The 17,049-nt window shown below is 43.1% G+C and overlaps 1 protein-coding gene across 1 annotated transcript in view; it reads left to right on the top strand.

Moving 5' to 3' along the window:
* The first annotated feature begins 1,245 nt into the window (after positions 1 to 1,245).
* Positions 1,246 to 17,049, top strand: part of LOC146575290 (protein NLRC3-like) — a 188,845-nt gene continuing 173,041 nt past the window's right edge. The window contains exons 1-6 of the mRNA XM_085269937.1: positions 1,246 to 1,439; positions 1,515 to 1,644; positions 1,900 to 2,004; positions 2,997 to 3,075; positions 3,237 to 3,423; positions 3,553 to 5,353. Of these exons, the coding sequence (XP_085126063.1) occupies positions 1,529 to 1,644; positions 1,900 to 2,004; positions 2,997 to 3,075; positions 3,237 to 3,423; positions 3,553 to 5,353 (2,288 nt within the window). The 5' untranslated portion in view covers positions 1,246 to 1,439; positions 1,515 to 1,528. The remainder of the gene's footprint in view (positions 1,440 to 1,514; positions 1,645 to 1,899; positions 2,005 to 2,996; positions 3,076 to 3,236; positions 3,424 to 3,552; positions 5,354 to 17,049) is intronic.

The raw sequence follows: 17,049 nt of genomic DNA, 5'->3' as shown, positions 1-17,049 counted from the left end.
CAGCTTAGTTCAGCACAAATCTGCCGCTCCATAGTTCACGGTAACGGACTCACAGCTGGACCAACGAGGCCGAGTGTGTCCGCCACTCTGAGCTACGTTCGTGTTTGTGTACTTGTAGTTTGTACTTTGAGTTCACTCAGAGCCCACAGAGGACGCAGCGTACGTGATGACGTCACAGCCCTTTACCTCCTTTACTGTCACTGTGATTAATATTTACACACGAGACACCTGCAGAGCTCTGACGCTGAGCTAGCACACAGCATGCTAACGCTAAGCTAAAGCTAGGCTAGCCAAGAACCCAGAGTGAGGTTAAAGCTGAGTAAACACTGACCCCAGACCAGCACCGTGATAAAGTGAGCTGCTGCTGCTGAACTTGAACAGGTAACAAAGTGATGAGCAGTCAGGCTGCAGGTTTCTACCTGTTCATGTTTCTACAGTAGAATCACTTTGAAGTGTCTTTGTGCTGTTTCATCTTTGATTTGTGTTCATAAACACTCAGAGAAACATCACGTGACCTCATCAGGATCTGTGTTGGTGTGTGGGGCTGTACCTCAGCTTTATGTTGTTACATGCTCATTTGTTCATTTCACACAGTAACATCAAAGTAATGTTATGAGGAGTAATGAAGTAACGTACTCCATTACTTTTAATCAAAGTGTTCTGTGTAATATGTGTAATAATGACTGTTTTGAGTAATGACCAACACTGATCACAACAAAGAGGAAATGCCTCCAACATGCACAAACATTTGAGCCACAACATGCAGTTAATGTGCACAAATGTCTTTGATATGCTGCTCAGTGATGGTGGTGACTGTCAGAGCAGAGCTACTGAGAATCAATAAGTAATATCAATGATGGGATCAGAATCACTAAATTCTTCTCATCCCTGTCAGTATCATACATGTGCTGTATAATGTGATAAATGTAGAGGTGCTGGCTGTTCTCTCACTCTGCTGTTTAGCTGTAAAGGACGCCTCCCTGCCTTTGTCTCATTCATGACCTTTAATAGTCTCTTCTAACATGCAGAGATCTGTATGATCTGTTTCATAGAGTCTAACCAGCCTGTACAGGTAACAACAACAGTCACTGCATCACTGACACACAAACGTCATCTCTGTCAATAACAACATTCATACATGGAATAAAAACACATCAGTGGATCATTGCTGGAGCTGATGTTTGTGCTCCTGGTGCAAAGGCTCTCAGTTTCCTCCTTGAAATAACATCAGTGGTGGGTCAGCGACATGCTTTCTTTCCCTCTCAGGTTTAAATATCTGGGACTCTCCACCGTTTGGTTTTAGAGCTGAAGAAGCTTCTCAGATGAAACGTCTTCCAGAAACTTAAAGACGTCTCTTTTCTCTCCAAGCTCCTTAGATCACATGACCTGGATGACTGAACCTACAGACATATTGACCTGGTTTCATGGTCACATGACAGGTCAGAGGTCAGCGACTGTAACTCAGTTCCTCCTGTTAATGTGAACTCACTGAGTGTTTGTGGTTTACCTCTCAGACTGACTGAAGACGATGATGGAGGAAGAGGAGGACAGAGCAGAGTCTGCAGGGTCCAGCTGTCCGTCTGTGAGGAGTGACCGGTCCAAAGGTCAAAATCCAGGCTTCAGTGGTGAACCTGGAGCAACGAGGTCAGAGAGCTGAACTCACTGAGTAACAGAAATAATTCTGCACTGACATTATAATCAGTGTTGACTCTGGTTGATTGTCTGACTGTGTTTGTGAGCTGAGAGGAAATGAAAATGAGTTTGTAACAAAAATCAGTTTTGTCCAGTTTTCCTGTAAAAAGCTGAACTCTAATCTAAGAGGATGTTACTGACAGGAAACAGCTGCATTATCTGCAGTCTGTGTGATCACAGCTGCTTCAATCATGTTTGTGTCTGCAGAGGTCAGAGGTCACAGTCTGCAGGGTCCAGCTGTCCGTCTGTGAGGAGTGACCGGTCCAAACCTCTAAATCCTCCATTCTTCAGTGGTGAACCTGGAGCAACGAGGTCAGACAGCTGTGATGACTCCTTTACATGTTTGTGTTTCCTGGATAAATATGACCTGAAACATCCTCAGATTGTTACAAAGATTCATTAAAAAGAAAACAATGAAAGAGAAAAGATCCAAATGTTCGACTTGGTCATTTGCTGTTTGAGGACAGTGATGCTCATATCTGTGGGGAAAGTGTGACCTGAGTGGGTTCATGTTTGTCTTTAAAGAACAGAGCTGCTCTGATTCTCTTTGTGTCTGATCTGTTAAACAGTCTGAGAGGTCACACAGAGACCCAGCAGCTAAAGCCTGGATCATACTGGCTGCTGTTACTCCATCAGGACAACACTGAACCACAGTGGTGTGGATGTAGTGGATAAATCCCACCATACTGATGCTCAGAGTTAACCACAGGGAACAAAACCAGATGTTACCTTCAGATTGTGACCTTTGGAGTGGACGATGCAGATTTCAATAGAGAATAAATGTTGTTGTTTTTCAGCTGTGAAGAAAGAATCTAATTTTCTGAACTTAAGAATTTATGATGCTGGAAACAACATGGAGACTATAACACAACATTTCCACTGTGTTCATAGAATGAATGTAAAACTGTCAGACATTCATTAAATATGCAAAATGTCTACAGAAGCATCAGAGGGTCAGACGTGAAGCACTCAGTGATTTTGATCAAATGACTCATCAGTTATTGATCTGTACTACACTGATCTACCACGTTAGTAAAGCTGGTGTTCTGGTGGTGGAGGGAGACTCGGATCATGTTCTGGTTTTGGAGCAGTGATCTGCTGATGGTTCAGTTTGATGAGCTTCTTCAAAATCATCCCTGACATCACCACTGAAAGGACGTCCATGAAAACAGACTGAAAATTACTGATATGTTCACAATCTGAGAGTTTAAAACTTGACAGACTTGATTCAGATGAAGTTATTTGAGCAGAAACTCCTGGATCTTTATCCTGTGTTGATCTAATCCTTCATGGTTCCTCCACAGAGTGGACCAGCAGAGCTCAGAGGTTCCCAGTGGTCAGTCTGCCCAGCAGCATCAAACACAGCTGGACTCCATATTTATGGTCTGTACATGTACAACAACTACTGTTACATCTGTTCTGTTCACAGTCATCTCCATGCTGCTCTTTGTAGACCAGTGGATCGTCAGTGTGTCCAACATGGATCTGATGTTTGGCTCCATGATTTCAGTCTGATTGGCTCATTCATAAATATTCTGTTCCAGCTGCTGGAGGACAACATCATCACTTTTGTGAAGAACGAGCTGAAGAAGATCCAGAAGGTTCTGAGTCCAGATTACCCAGAATGCTTAGAGAGTCAGAGGAGCAGCAGCAGAGAGGCGTTTGTGAAGATCACAGTGGACTTCCTGAGGAGAATGAAGCAGGAGGAGCTGGCTGACCGTCTGCAGAGCAGTAAGAGGATTTATCTAAAGATTTAAGCTGCTGGATAAATGAGACATTTTCCAGAGATGGAAGATGGAGCAACATGTTTTAAAGATTAGTTCTTTTTGGAATTGAGTGTTTATTTTTCTTCTCATTCAGAACTTCAAGCTGCAGTTTGTCATCGTAACCTTAAATCCACCCTGAAGAAGAAGTTCCAGTGTGTGTTTGAGGGCATCGCTAAAGCAGGAAACCCAACCCTCCTGAATCAGATCTACACAGAGCTCTACATCACAGAGGGAGGGACTGCAGAGGTCAATGATGAACATGAGGTCAGACAGATTGAAACAGCATCCAGGAAACCAGACAGACCAGAAACAACCATCAGACAAGAAGACATCTTTAAAGTCTCACCTGGAAGAGATGAACCAATCAGAACAGTGCTGACAAAGGGAGTGGCTGGCATTGGGAAAACAGTCTTAACACAGAAATACAGCCTGGACTGGGCTGAAGACAAAGCCAACCAGGACATCCAGTTCATATTTCCATTCACTTTCAGAGAGCTGAATGTGCTGAAAGAGGAAAAGTTCAGCTTGGTGGGACTTGTTCATCACTTCTTTACTGAAACCAAAGAAGCAGGAATCTGCAGCTTTGAAGACTTCCAGGTTGTGTTCATCTTTGATGGTCTGGATGAGTGTCGACTTCCTCTGGACTTCCACAAAACTACAATCCTAACTGACCCTAGAAAGTCCACCTCAGTGGATGTGCTGCTGATAAACCTCATCAGGGGGAAACTGCTTCCCTCTGCTCACCTCTGGATAACCACACGACCTGCAGCAGCCAATCAGATCCCTCCTGACTGTGTTGGCATGGTGACAGAGGTCAGAGGGTTCACTAACCCACAGAAGGAGGAGTACTTCAGGAAGAGATTCAGAGATGAGGAGCAGGCCAGCAGGATCATCTCCCACATCAAGACATCACGAAGCCTCCACATCATGTGCCACATCCCAGTCTTCTGCTGGATCACTGCTACAGTTCTGGAGGATGTGCTGGAAACCAGAGAGGGAGGACAGCTGCCCAAGACCCTGACTGAGATGTACATCCACTTCCTGGTGGTTCAGGCCAAAGTGAAGAAGGTCAAGTATGATGGAGGAGCTGAGACAGATCCACACTGGAGTCCAGAGAGCAGGAAGATGATGGAGTCTCTGGGAAAACTGGCTTTTGATCAGCTGCAGAAAGGAAACCTGATCTTCTATGAATCAGACCTGACAGAGTGTGGCATCGATATCAGAGCAGCCTCAGTGTACTCAGGAGTGTTCACACAGATCTTTAAAGAGGAGAGAGGACTGTACCAGTACAAGGTGTTCTGCTTCATCCATCTGAGTGTTCAGGAGTTTCTGGCTGCTCTTCATGTCCATCTGACCTTCATCAACTCTGGACTCAATCTGCTGGAAGAACAACAAGCAACCTCTACATGGTCTAAACTATTTAACAAACTAAAACTTCAATCTCTCCACCAGAGTGCTGTGAACAAGGCCTTACAGAGTCCAAATGGACACCTGGACTTGTTCCTCCGCTTCCTCCTGGGTCTTTCACTGCACACCAATCAGACTCTCCTACGAGGTCTGCTGACACAGACAGGAAGTAGCTCACAGACCAATCAGGAAACAGTCCAGTACATCAAGAAGAAGCTCAGTGAGAATCTGTCTGCAGAGAAAAGCATCAATCTGATCCACTGTCTGAATGAACTGGATGATCGTTCTCTAGTGGAGGAGATCCAACAGTCCCTGAGATCAGGAAGTCTCTCCACAGGTAAACTGTCTCCTGCTCAGTGGTCAGCTCTGGTCTTCATCTTACTGTCATCAGAAGAAGATCTGGATGTGTTTGACCTGAAGAAATACTCTGCTTCAGAGGAGGCTCTTCTGAGGCTGCTGCCAGTGGTCAAAGCCTCCAACAAAGCTCTGTGAGTAAATCTGTGATCATGTTTATTTTTAAAATGTTGATTAAAAGTGGTCATAGATTTCTTCCATGACAGATCCATGTCCTAAAACCATGAGACAGCGTAGTTGTATAGTATAAAAGAAAAAAGGAGAACTTTTGACCACAATATTGTAACTTGAATGAACTTTTGATACAGCCTTTAAACATAAAATTTATGAACAGAATCGGTGACAAAGGGCAGCCCTGGTGGAGCCCATCACCCACCGGACTTATTACTATCCAACGTATTGCCGGCTATGCCAACCAAGCTCTTGCAATGGTTGTAAAAGGATCAAATGGCCATAAAATGTTTCTCAGTTTTATTATTTTCAGTCACATCTGTTTTTGATTATTAACTGAATATTTTAAAATTCAGGCTTTTTATGTTATACAAAACATCATATTTTCTTATGATGTCTTGTATTGATTCTGAAGGAATAGTTTTCATCAGTATCGCAGATACCAGCCTGAATTTTACTTTGTATTGGATCAGAAAGGAAATCAGTGGCATCACACATCACTTACAGCAACTTCAGTACCACTCCATTTTAATAAACTGGGGGGAGGTGCACCAAGATTCAGTATGAGATAAAGAATTATTTTTAACTGTAAGGTTGGAGAAATCTGTTGTTGGAAATTGGAAGAACAGGTCATCTTAAAAATCACTGCATTGTAGTTTTATTCAGGCCCCTTCAATCTGTGATTGCTGTTGCTTTGCATTGTAAATGCTACTATTACAAAAGTCACAAATATTAGTGTATGTGTGTGTTGTTGGGTAATAAACCAAAAGAACTGAATCTACCAGCACCTCACTGATTTCTGCTTAAAAACAATAAAAAAGCAATAAAGCTCTGATTTGTTTGGTTGATCTTGTCTCCCTTCCACCTTGATTTCAGACTGAGTGGCTGTAACCTGTCAGACAGAAGCTGTGAAGCTCTGTCCTCAGTCCTGAGCTCCCAGTCCTCCCGTCTGACAGAGCTGGACCTGGGTAACAACAACCTGCAGGATTCAGGAGTGAAGCTTCTGTCTGCTGGGATGAAGAGTCAATACTGCAAACTGGAAACGCTGAGGTCAGATCAAGCAATATCGATTTTTTTTTCATCAATTAACATCATTTAATCAATTTCATTTGGAAAAAATTAACAGTGTTTATGTTTTGTTTTTTTAATGAATCCATCCAAATCACACTAAACTGCCACATTTGTCTTTTGTAACATGAGGCAATAAGGATTCCAGCATGTCCTGAAACAGTGTTGAAATATTGTAAATGTAGTAGCTCCTCATGGCACCATGAATATACTTTAACACAAGTGTTTCATGTCTTCTTGTCATCCTTTCTTCAGACTGAGTGGCTGTAACCTGTCAGACAGAAGCTGTGAAGCTCTGTCCTCAGTCCTGAGCTCCCAGTCCTCCCGTCTGACAGAGCTGGACCTGGGTAACAACAACCTGCAGGATTCAGGACTGAAGCTTCTATTTTCTGCAGTGGAGAGTCCAAAGTGTACAATTCTCAGGTCAGGATTCAGTCTTTTCTGATGATGATTTAAAACCTGAGTCAGGTCGATAAATGGCTTACTCATTTACAACAGACATGATTTGTCAAATCACCTTATATCTAACCCAAAGGTCCTGTGTTTTACTACTTTGATTTTTTAGTAAAACACAGGACCTCTTAATATTTATCTAAGAGACCATATATAATTTTTTTCCCTGGATCATGTGTGTACCCTCCTGGTTGGAGCTCCAGCAGCCTGTATCAGTGAATGGGACTTTAAATGAAATTGCTGCCCCTGTCAGGAAGAGGTCTGAGTGACACACAAAACAGAAAATATGAGCACTGCATGTGTCTGAGGCTACTCAGATACAGACCTGAATGAGACACTAACTTTTATTATTAAATACACTTCATTTCTCATCTGTGTAGAGAATGTAGAGTTTGACATGCTAATATTACAAAATGAAAAATCACACTGAGTCACAAAGAAATTGTTTTGGAGTATTTATGGTTCAGCTGATGAAATTGTTCAAACAAACCAGTAATTTACACCGAAACAGCACAAGTGAAACTTTTTCGAGGGACTTACACTAAGCTTGTCCTGGTACACCTGTAGAGCCCAGCTTCTATGGACCATGAGCTTAAGTTCTGTGCTGCTCTGATTTATTGCCTGTGCTGTCTTTCAGTTCAGCTTTGTCGAGTCTCTGGTAGGATTTCTTTTACATGACCTGTGTAAAAACAAAACAGGAAACACATTAAGCTGAAGTAAGATGCACAATTTGAAAAATGGGGCACAAAAAATGTTGCTGCTTTCTGGAAAGTGCGTCTAAGAAGACCCAATGGAGAAAGTGAAGAGAAAAATCAAAGATTAAGAAGAAGAAAATGGCAGAGGCAGTTTCTCTTGGACTGCCTGCAGATGGGGTGAGACTCTAGAAACAGGGATGATTGGAGAAAATGCAAAGAGGCCATAGGATAAACCAGGAGATGAATACTCTGGTGTTCTGGGGATAGTGGGAGTGAGAGGGAGAGATGCCAGTAAATGATTTCAAGGATAAATTTGAGAGAATCAGAGCTAAGAAACCAAAGCAAGTGGGGAACTACAAACATATGGACAGACTCATAATTAGGCCAAAGACACATTAAAGCAATTATTACAGGTTTAGAAACAGGGATGGATATGAAGGAGCTTAGCATGAATTTGCATTGAGGAAAGAATAGCAACGAGCATCAGAGGAAACAGTTAGGAAAACTAAAAGGATGTACTGGCAGGAATACTGCAGTACTTTAGGAAGAACTACCGTATTTCCCAGACTACAGAGCGCACCTGAATATTAGCCGCACAAGCTAAAATCAGGGGAAAATCCTGTTTTGTACATACATTAGCCGCACCTGACTAAAAGCTGCAGGTGTTTCAATGTTGACTTATCATATGTAAGAGAATATGCACAAAGCGAATTGTCAGGAAAGAGATGGCTGTTTGGAGACACACCCCTTTTATTAATATTTTGGAAAACAAGTTATGGGTACATATTTGCATAACTTTTTAGGTATATGTACAAGTAGCGGTAATTACAAGTACAAAACATGTACTGTGCTTCATAAATGAGTAACAAATGTAGTACATAACAATAACCCACAGCACACCAGAACAATTGATTCGGACTACCTTTTAGGCTCAGGCTTTAACAAGAAGAAAAGTCAGTCATTCACCATCTTCCTGCGCACTAAAACCACCAAAGTCCTCTCCTCCAGTGTCGGAAACGAACAGGCTCAGGGTGGCTTCGTCATCCACTCTCAGCTTCTTTCTTTCGTTGTCACTTTCAAAACCAAAGAAATCCTCGTTGTCAGTGTCAGAGTCGAACACCCTCAGAAGGGCCGTGGCGGTGTCCTCCTCTCCATCATGCAGCATTCAGCCCTTCGAAATCTGTTGGTGATCGTGGATGTTTTCACACTTTTCCACGCTGTCAGAATCCAATGGTGGAGTTGGGCATAATTTGCTTTTTGCAAGTTTATCGCCGCTCATCATCCAGGCCTCCAGCTGAACGGGTAGCGCTACTTTGAAGTTTGTTTTTCGCGCTACTTCGTACGGCACTACGTTGCCTGACGGATGGACATGTGACCAACATACCACTCTTGAACCCCGATCCTTCCGCCAGGCAACGTAGTGCCGTACAACAGCGGAACAAACAAAACAAATCCGCTCATGGACAATCCATAGAAAAGCCGCACCTGACTAAAAGCCGCAGGGCTCAAAGCTTGTGCAAAAAGTAGCGGCTTATAGCCCGACAATTACGGTACACCAGTTCAGAATGTGTGGAGTACAGTTAAGAACATGAATGCAGACAGGAAACAACAGCAGCTGTTGTAAAGTAAATTCAAACTCCTTCATTAAATGCAGCTGGTTGAGTTGAAAACAATGGAGAATGATTGTGTTACGTTGTTTATTCTCTATAGAAATGGAGCAGGAGTGCATGCAGAGCTGGACGTGGGCTGTATATACATGCGTGTATCTGTTTTGTCTGTGAGCAGAGAAAACAAAGCGCTGGAAATGTCATATTGAAATGTTAAATCAGGAAAATCCTGGAGAAGAGGATAGTTCTAATGTTCAGTTTGTAATGTTGAATTCAACACAGCTCTTAAATGCATAAAAATGACTTCACCTGACGTCAGACTGAACAATCGGATTAGCTACTGATATTGATTTAACCCGTTTAGACCTACCATAGAACCAAGTCCGCCAGAGCTTATATTATATTTTTACATGCTGTAGAGCCATTTTTGGGAGCATTTCAAGTTGCTATACATCAATACAACCATTACAGCCTAAATTTTAATAATATGTATGTATTAAGTGCATAGTAATTACATAAATTGCAAAAAAGTGCAATAAACTACAAAAAAATTGAAAATCGTTTTTGTTTTTTTTAACATATATTTCTAGTTAGAGAAATTTAAGAGGCTTATCCCTCAAAACTGTAAATACAAAAAAGTTGCACAAAATAGTTTCCCACCTCAGGAAATTTATTTTGAGTGCCTTCATAGTTTTATTTTTGAAATACACCAATTTTTATATACTGCAGGAAAAACGAAAATAAATATTATACTGCAAATTTGCAAAATAACAGCATATGCATCAAAATAAACTATTTCCAGCAGAGCAATATGAGTCCTAAGCATATGTGGAAGGAAACTGTAACCTAGGACAAGCTGATGGCATAAGATGTAAATACAACTCCTCAGGTTTCATATGCAAAAAAAATTATTGCGCTAGCTCACGTGATTACAGTGCTACCGGGATTTAAAAATAGTTGCGCAAAACGGAGTGTGCCCACTCTGACCAGTTTTAAAGGGTTAAAGCAAGAAAATATGGTATTAGCATTAGATGCCAATTCCTATTAACCTTAAATTAGCATTACCTGCTAATGGCAGTCTACTTAGCATTAACTCCTCACTAATGTAATGCTAATTCACATCAAATTATCTTTAGCTTTAGCATTAGCTGCTAGCTTCAGCCTACCTAGCACTAGCTGCTCACATTGTTAAAAGGGAAGAGAAAACGATATTAGCATTAGCTTGTAATAATTATTCACCCCTAATTAGAATTAGCCACTAATGGCAGCATACTTAGCATTAACTCCTCACATCGTTATAATGCAAATGATGCTAACTTGCATTAAATTAGACTGCTGTTATTAGCTAATGCTATTTAGCAGTAGCTGCTCACATTGCTATAAAGCAAAGGAAAACGATATGAGCATTAGGTTCTAATGCGTATTTGCCTTAAATTAGACGTAGGTGGGCAGCACGGTGGCACGATGGTTAGCACTGTTGCCGCACAGCAAGAAGGTCCTGAGTTCAATTCCACCATCAGGCCGGGGTCTTTCTGTGTGGAGTTTGCATGTTCTCCCCGTGTTTGCGTGGGTTCCCTCCGGGTACTCCGGCTTCCTCCCACCGTCCAAAGACATGCAGCTTGTGGGGATAGGTTAATTGGATAATCCAAATTGCCACTAGGTGTGAATGTGAGTGTGAATGGTTGTCTGTCCCTGTGTGTTGGCCCTGCGACAGACTGGCGACCTGTCCAGGGTGTACCCCGCCTTTCGCCCTATGACAGCTGGGATAGGCTCCAGCGCCCCCCGCGACCCTGAAAAGGATAAGCGGAAGCGAATGGATGGATGGATGGATAGACGTAGGTGCTAATGGCGGCCTACTTAGCATTAGCAGCTCAGATGTTGTAATGCTAGGGAAAAGAGTGTTAGCATTAGCCGTTCACAATGTTATAAAGTTAAGGGAAATAGTGTTAGCATTAGCTACTCACATTGTTAAAAAGTGTTAGCATTAGTGCATAATGCTAATTCACATCAAATTAGCATTAGTTAATAACGGCAGCCTATTTAGCATTAGCAGATAATGTTGACCTTGGCCCACTGGAAAAGTTCAGAACTAAAGATTTAGGAGTGTTTCTCGATAGCTCTTTCTCATTTGAGAAACAAATGAATTCTGTTATTAAAACCAGCTGTAAGGTTTATATTGTTGATTGTCATTTATGCTTAGAAATATTTACTCATATATGCTTAGAGTTGTATAATCGATTGCATGATGATAGAGGTTTGATCCTTAGTAGTCTGTAAAGACTCTGTGTGCCTTCCAGAGTGCTCTGGCATGCACACACCACTTGGGGCCATGAGAGAGGTCGTACCCTCTCTTACTGATTTATGGTGTAGGACAGGGGTCTCAAACTCAATTTAGCTGGGGGCCGCTGCAGGCAGAGTCTGGGTGAGGCTGGGCCGCATTAGGTTTTCCACAGGAAAGGCATGGTTAAAAAATTCCAATCTTCTCAAATCTCTTTATTTTTATTTTTTAACACAAAATATGAAAAATAAATAAACAAATTAAGATATTTTTAGTCAGTGAACTTGTGTGTTTCTTTCAGTCTTCTATATCTGCTGTATTTAGATTGAAATGTCTGTATTAACAGTTCTATAACCTTCTTCTGAACATGAATGGAACACTGTAGAAAATGAACTGTTCTTCTGAACATGGCTTCTCTTGCCTACTCCTTGCTGCTAGAGACCTGGCAGCGTTTCCTCTCGCATAGCCGAGCCAGATTTGGCCTGAGGGAGGAAGCAGTTGCGACCCTCAGTACGTCTTGAAGATGATCATCCGTAAGTCTGGACCTGTACTTGGACTTATTGAAGTTCAAAGTGGAGAAGAGCTTTTGGCACAAGTATGTGCTACCAAAAAGGCACATGGTCCGCTTGAACATTCGGGAAAGCCGAGGGAAACTAGGGCTCAATTCTCTCAAAAATTGTCCAAGCTTGTCTGCTTTTCCACTCACCTCCCTGAACTTTGCTTTGAGTTCAGAGTTGCACTGCAGCTCAATGAGCTCCATTTGAAGCACAGAAGGGGCATCTTGCACATCAAAGGAGAAGGGGTCCGCAAAAATGTGAAAGGTGGCTCTGTGTGTCTTGAAGTCAGCAAACCTGTGATCAAATTCCTCCTGTAGCCTCAAAATGACATCAACATACTCGTCAGCACTGAATGGTGTGCCTGCATCCACGAGAGCCTTGCATGCTGGGAAATGGCAAAGGTTTGTCTGAGAGAGCTGAGCTTTCCAGAGCGCCAGTTTTGTGGAGAATGCTCTCACGTTGTCATAGGCAGCACTGACAAGTTGCCCCTGGCCTTGTAACGTCTTGTTCAGTACATTAAGCTCATGTGTCATATCAACAAGAAAAGCTGAGTCCATGAGCCATTTGGGATCAGTTAGCACAGGAACACTAACTCCATCCTTCTCCATGAAGGCTTCACTTCTGCTCTCAACTCAAAAAGTCTCTTTAATACATTTCCCCTGCTGAGCCAACGTACCTCAGTGAAGTCGAGCACATCCCCATATTCTGACTCCATTTCCTCTAAAAAAGCTCAGAACCTTCGGTGCTTTAAGCCCCTGGATCTGATTTGGTTGATGCATTTCACAACAATAGACATCACATTGTCAAACTTCAGGCATTTGCTGCAAAGGACCTGCTGATGGATGATGCAGTGCAGAGCAATGGCCTCCTCCACGCCTTCCTCTTCCAGTTTGTTTTGTGCCACCAGTCCATGTTTCCTCCCTGTCATTGATGGCGCTCCATCTGTTGTTATTCCAACAAACCTCTTCCATGGCAAACCAACATTCTCAATGGCATCACACAGCTTGTAAATATCTGCTGAGCGGTGGTCTGGCCATGCATTGGAATTACTGTGAGCAGCTCCTCCATCACTTCAAAACTGTCATCAACACCACGGACATACATTGGGAGCTGGGCAGTGTCGGTGATGTCTGTGGTCTCATCAAGAGCGACTGAGTATACACTGAAACATTTGGCTTTCTCACACAGTTGGTCATAAATGTCACTTGACAGGTCAGAAATGCGATCTGCTGCGGTGTTGGCAGAAAGGCTGATGTTGCTAAACTGACCTTTCTTTCCCGGACAGACTATATTTGCAGCCTGCAATATGCACTTTTAGACAAATGCACCTTCTGTGAATGGCTTCCCTGCTTTAGCAATCATCTCACTAACCACGTGGCTCCGACTGCTGCATTATTCTCTTTGGTTGCTTTCTTGGAGAAATCTTGCTGCCTCAGTAGATCTGTTTTAAGACTGGCAACCCGGTTCGCTCTCTCGTCTCCCTGGTATTTTGCATCCAGCTCAGCATGTCCAGTTGTGTAATGACGTTTCAAATTGTATTCCTTGTGCAGCGCAACTTTCTCTGTGCAAATAAGACAGGTCGGGGTGCCCCTGTGCTCAACAAAGAAATATTGCATTGTCCACTTTTCCTGAAATTGTCGGTGCTCATCACCAACCTTTCTCTTCACCGCAGGCTTTGAAAAAGACATGTTTGGGGCTATGTGACATTTATAATTCTACTTGGTGTCACTGTCGCATTGAAGTTTCAATCAAGCGTTTAGCCGACGGACGGGGAACGTCTCAACGCGTAGAGAACGTCATTTCTGCTTCTTTTTCTTGCAACCGTAGCACGGCGATCGGCAGATAAAAAGCCGGTAGCAGTCTCCTTTGTTTTTACGCTCGATGTTCATGTCTTTCATGACGACACGAACACCGTGGCGTTTGCAGATGGTAGAAAGTGCAGGGATAGCGAGCGCAAAAAAGGCGACTGCTCACGGCGCCGGGCTGTTGTTACAGGAGAAAGAAGCGGAAATGACACCGTGACATATAACAAATAACATCAGCTGTTTCTGATGTTAGTTGTTTTGACTGCTTTTACATTATATTGAAATATATGTAATGTTCATGTTTGCTGCAATGCAAACGCAGTGATGCAAATAAAAACATGGAGCCACAAATTACGGTGCGACCCTATAATTAGTCCGGGTTACCGGGGACTGTTGTTGCCGATGAACAGGTGTCGCTATGTGACTGCAGACTAAATTGGGCTGCATTGAGTTCATGACTTTTCTTTTATCCCGCCGCCTACGCATCACTGTGAGAGTTAATATGAGATCTCTCTCTGTGGAAAAATAACTTTAAATCCCACTGACGTGTGTATAAATCTATATACGTATAATGTCCCGCTGGGCAGCAACTTAAAAAACAACTTTTTTTGAAGTGTTGTGAACGCAGCGCGCTGGGGCGAATGTCGGCGTTTGCCCAATAGAAAGGAGGAAGCCAGCCAGGCACAGGAAAGAAAGAAACACTCCAGGGCAACGCTGCTGGAACTTTGACTCATTGAGAAATGTTTCCCTGCTTGCATCAAGCCCGGCTGGTGTCCCCTGAGATCCATATCCCACCCTGATTGGTGGGTTAATTCAGCTCCGCCCACAACACTGTAAAGTGTCATACATTATCAAACTAACATTACATTTTCATATTAAGGTGGGGCCAAAAACTATCGTCCGGCAGGCCGCAATTGGCCCGCGGGCCGCGAGTTTGAGACCCCTGGTGTAGGAGGACACCTACTCTGTGTCTGGTTAAGTATAAGAGCCCTTTGTTAGGGGGACCGCTGGACTCTTAGCACCAGCTTTGGGGTCACAGGGTCACATCTGGAACACACACACACACACACACACACACACACACACTATGCACAGACTGGTACTCTTTGTTCATACCTGTGTAAGACGTCATAATGAACTTGTGCATATTCATGTAAGCTCAATAAAGAGCAGTGTTACGAGGGAGCAGACGAGAGCGACTGAGGTCAAGTGAAGGAACGGCGCTGTCACAGTTCTCTCCCTCATCAATTGTCTGGTTCCAGCGGTGGGTCTGTGCTAGACGACCCATCACCAGCTTTTTCCACTGGTTACCAGTACGTGGTAGAATCCACTTCCAGATCTGGTTGTCTTTAAATCTGTGAATGGATTGGCTCCATCTTATCTCTCTTTAACAAAAGAATCCAAGTGGAGCCCTCAGGTCTGCAGATAAGCAGCTTCTGACCAGAACTAGACGTAAAAACAGAGGTGAGCTTTATCGATGGCTGCAGCCAAACTCTGGAACAGTCGCCCTTCACATCAGGTCGTCACCAACACTGGACATTTTTAAAAGCCGGTTGGAAACACATTTGTACTCTGTAGCTTTCAATCCTGACCAGTCTTTATAGTCATTACTGTGTATGTTTCCTATTTTCTCTCTACTCTGTGCAGCACTTTGGCTCAAGCTGTTTTTAAATGTGCTGATAAATAAATGTAGATTTCTTTGAATAAAACAGTGGAGCCGAGCTTTGAGCTCAGTGTGTAACAGTGTGTGTGTGAGAGCCATGTAATGTCCATGTGTGCATGCTGACTGTGCTGCTCTGACCCCCCTCCTCCTTTCAGGGTGGAGCCTGCTGGAGTCCGATGGTTGAGACCAGGTCTGAGGAAGTGTAAGTGTGTTTTTAATGGGATTCATGAAAACAAAGCAGCACACATTCAACCATCTTCATCATGTCAGGAGTCATCATCAAAGTGTCAATCAATGAACAGATGATGGATCAATAACTGCAGCTGGATTGTGTTTGTTCTCTCCATCAGATTCCTGTCAACTCACAATCGACACAAACACAGTGAACACAAAGCTCCAACTGTCTGACAACAACAGGAAGGTGACACGTGTGGAGGAGGTTCAGTCATATCCTGATCATCCAGACAGATTTGATGATGTTTATCAGCTGCTGTGTAGAAATGGTCTGACTGGTCGCTGTTACTGGGAGGTCGAGTGGAGAGGAGGCGTTTGTATATCAGTGAGTTACAGAAGCATCAGAAGGAAAGGAGGCAGTTATGACTGTTTGTTTGGAAACAATGATCAGTCCTGGAGTCTGAGCTGCTCTGATGATGGTCCTCATTATGTCAGGCACAATAACAGAGTAACATCCATCTCCTCCTCCTCCTCCTCCTCCTCCTCTGTCTCTAACAGAGCAGCAGTGTATGTGGACTGTCCTGCTGGCACTCTGTCCTTCTACAGAGTCTCCTCTGACACTCTGATCCACCTCCACACCTTCAACACCACATTCACTCAAACTCTTTATCCTGGGTTTAGTTTCTGGTCTCGTGGTTCCTCAGTGTCCCTGTGCTGATCCAACAGACAGTTTCCATGACTGCAAGTGTTGAGTGGAAAAATGCTACATTGCATTATTGCATCCTCTCACCACAGGAGGCGCTGTTGGCACCACTGATTGCTGATCAGCTGTTCTCTGATGATCTGATTGATACTGTGAATAACGGGACTCACTGAACTCTGTGACACAGTGAAGATTACAGAGTTTAACTTCACCCTTTAAGACTGACCACAGAACCAAGTCCGCCAGAGCTTTTGTTATATTTTTACATGCTGTGGAGCCATTTGTGGGAGCATTTCACGTTGCTATACATCAATACAACTGTTATAGCCCTAATTTTAATAATATGTATGCATTAAGTCCATAGTAACTACATAAACTGCAAAAAAAACCTCTGCTCATCCATCTCTGTGTGTATCAGGATACATTTGGTTCATAATACACAGAAAAATCAGCGTTATTACCTGTAATAAATGTGAAAGATTCCTGCAGTGATAACCAGGCAGGACTGAAACACATCCAAGCTGTCACCACGGTAACAGCACCGCCCATCCACAGGTGAGGGGAGGAGCAAAAAGAGGGACTTTGACCATTTTATACTAAAAACACTCAACTAATGTTTCTAATATGAAACAAATAAGCCCACATTAATGTGAGCG

The sequence above is a fragment of the Mchenga conophoros genome, linkage group LG4 (assembly GCF_057382185.1).
Source record: "Mchenga conophoros isolate Kocher_MC1m ecotype Shallow Benthic linkage group LG4, M_conophoros_male_GT1.1, whole genome shotgun sequence".
Classification (NCBI taxonomy): domain Eukaryota; kingdom Metazoa; phylum Chordata; class Actinopteri; order Cichliformes; family Cichlidae; genus Mchenga; species Mchenga conophoros.
Note: the sequence above shows the minus strand (reverse complement) of the source record. Positions and strands in the feature narration are given on the sequence as shown.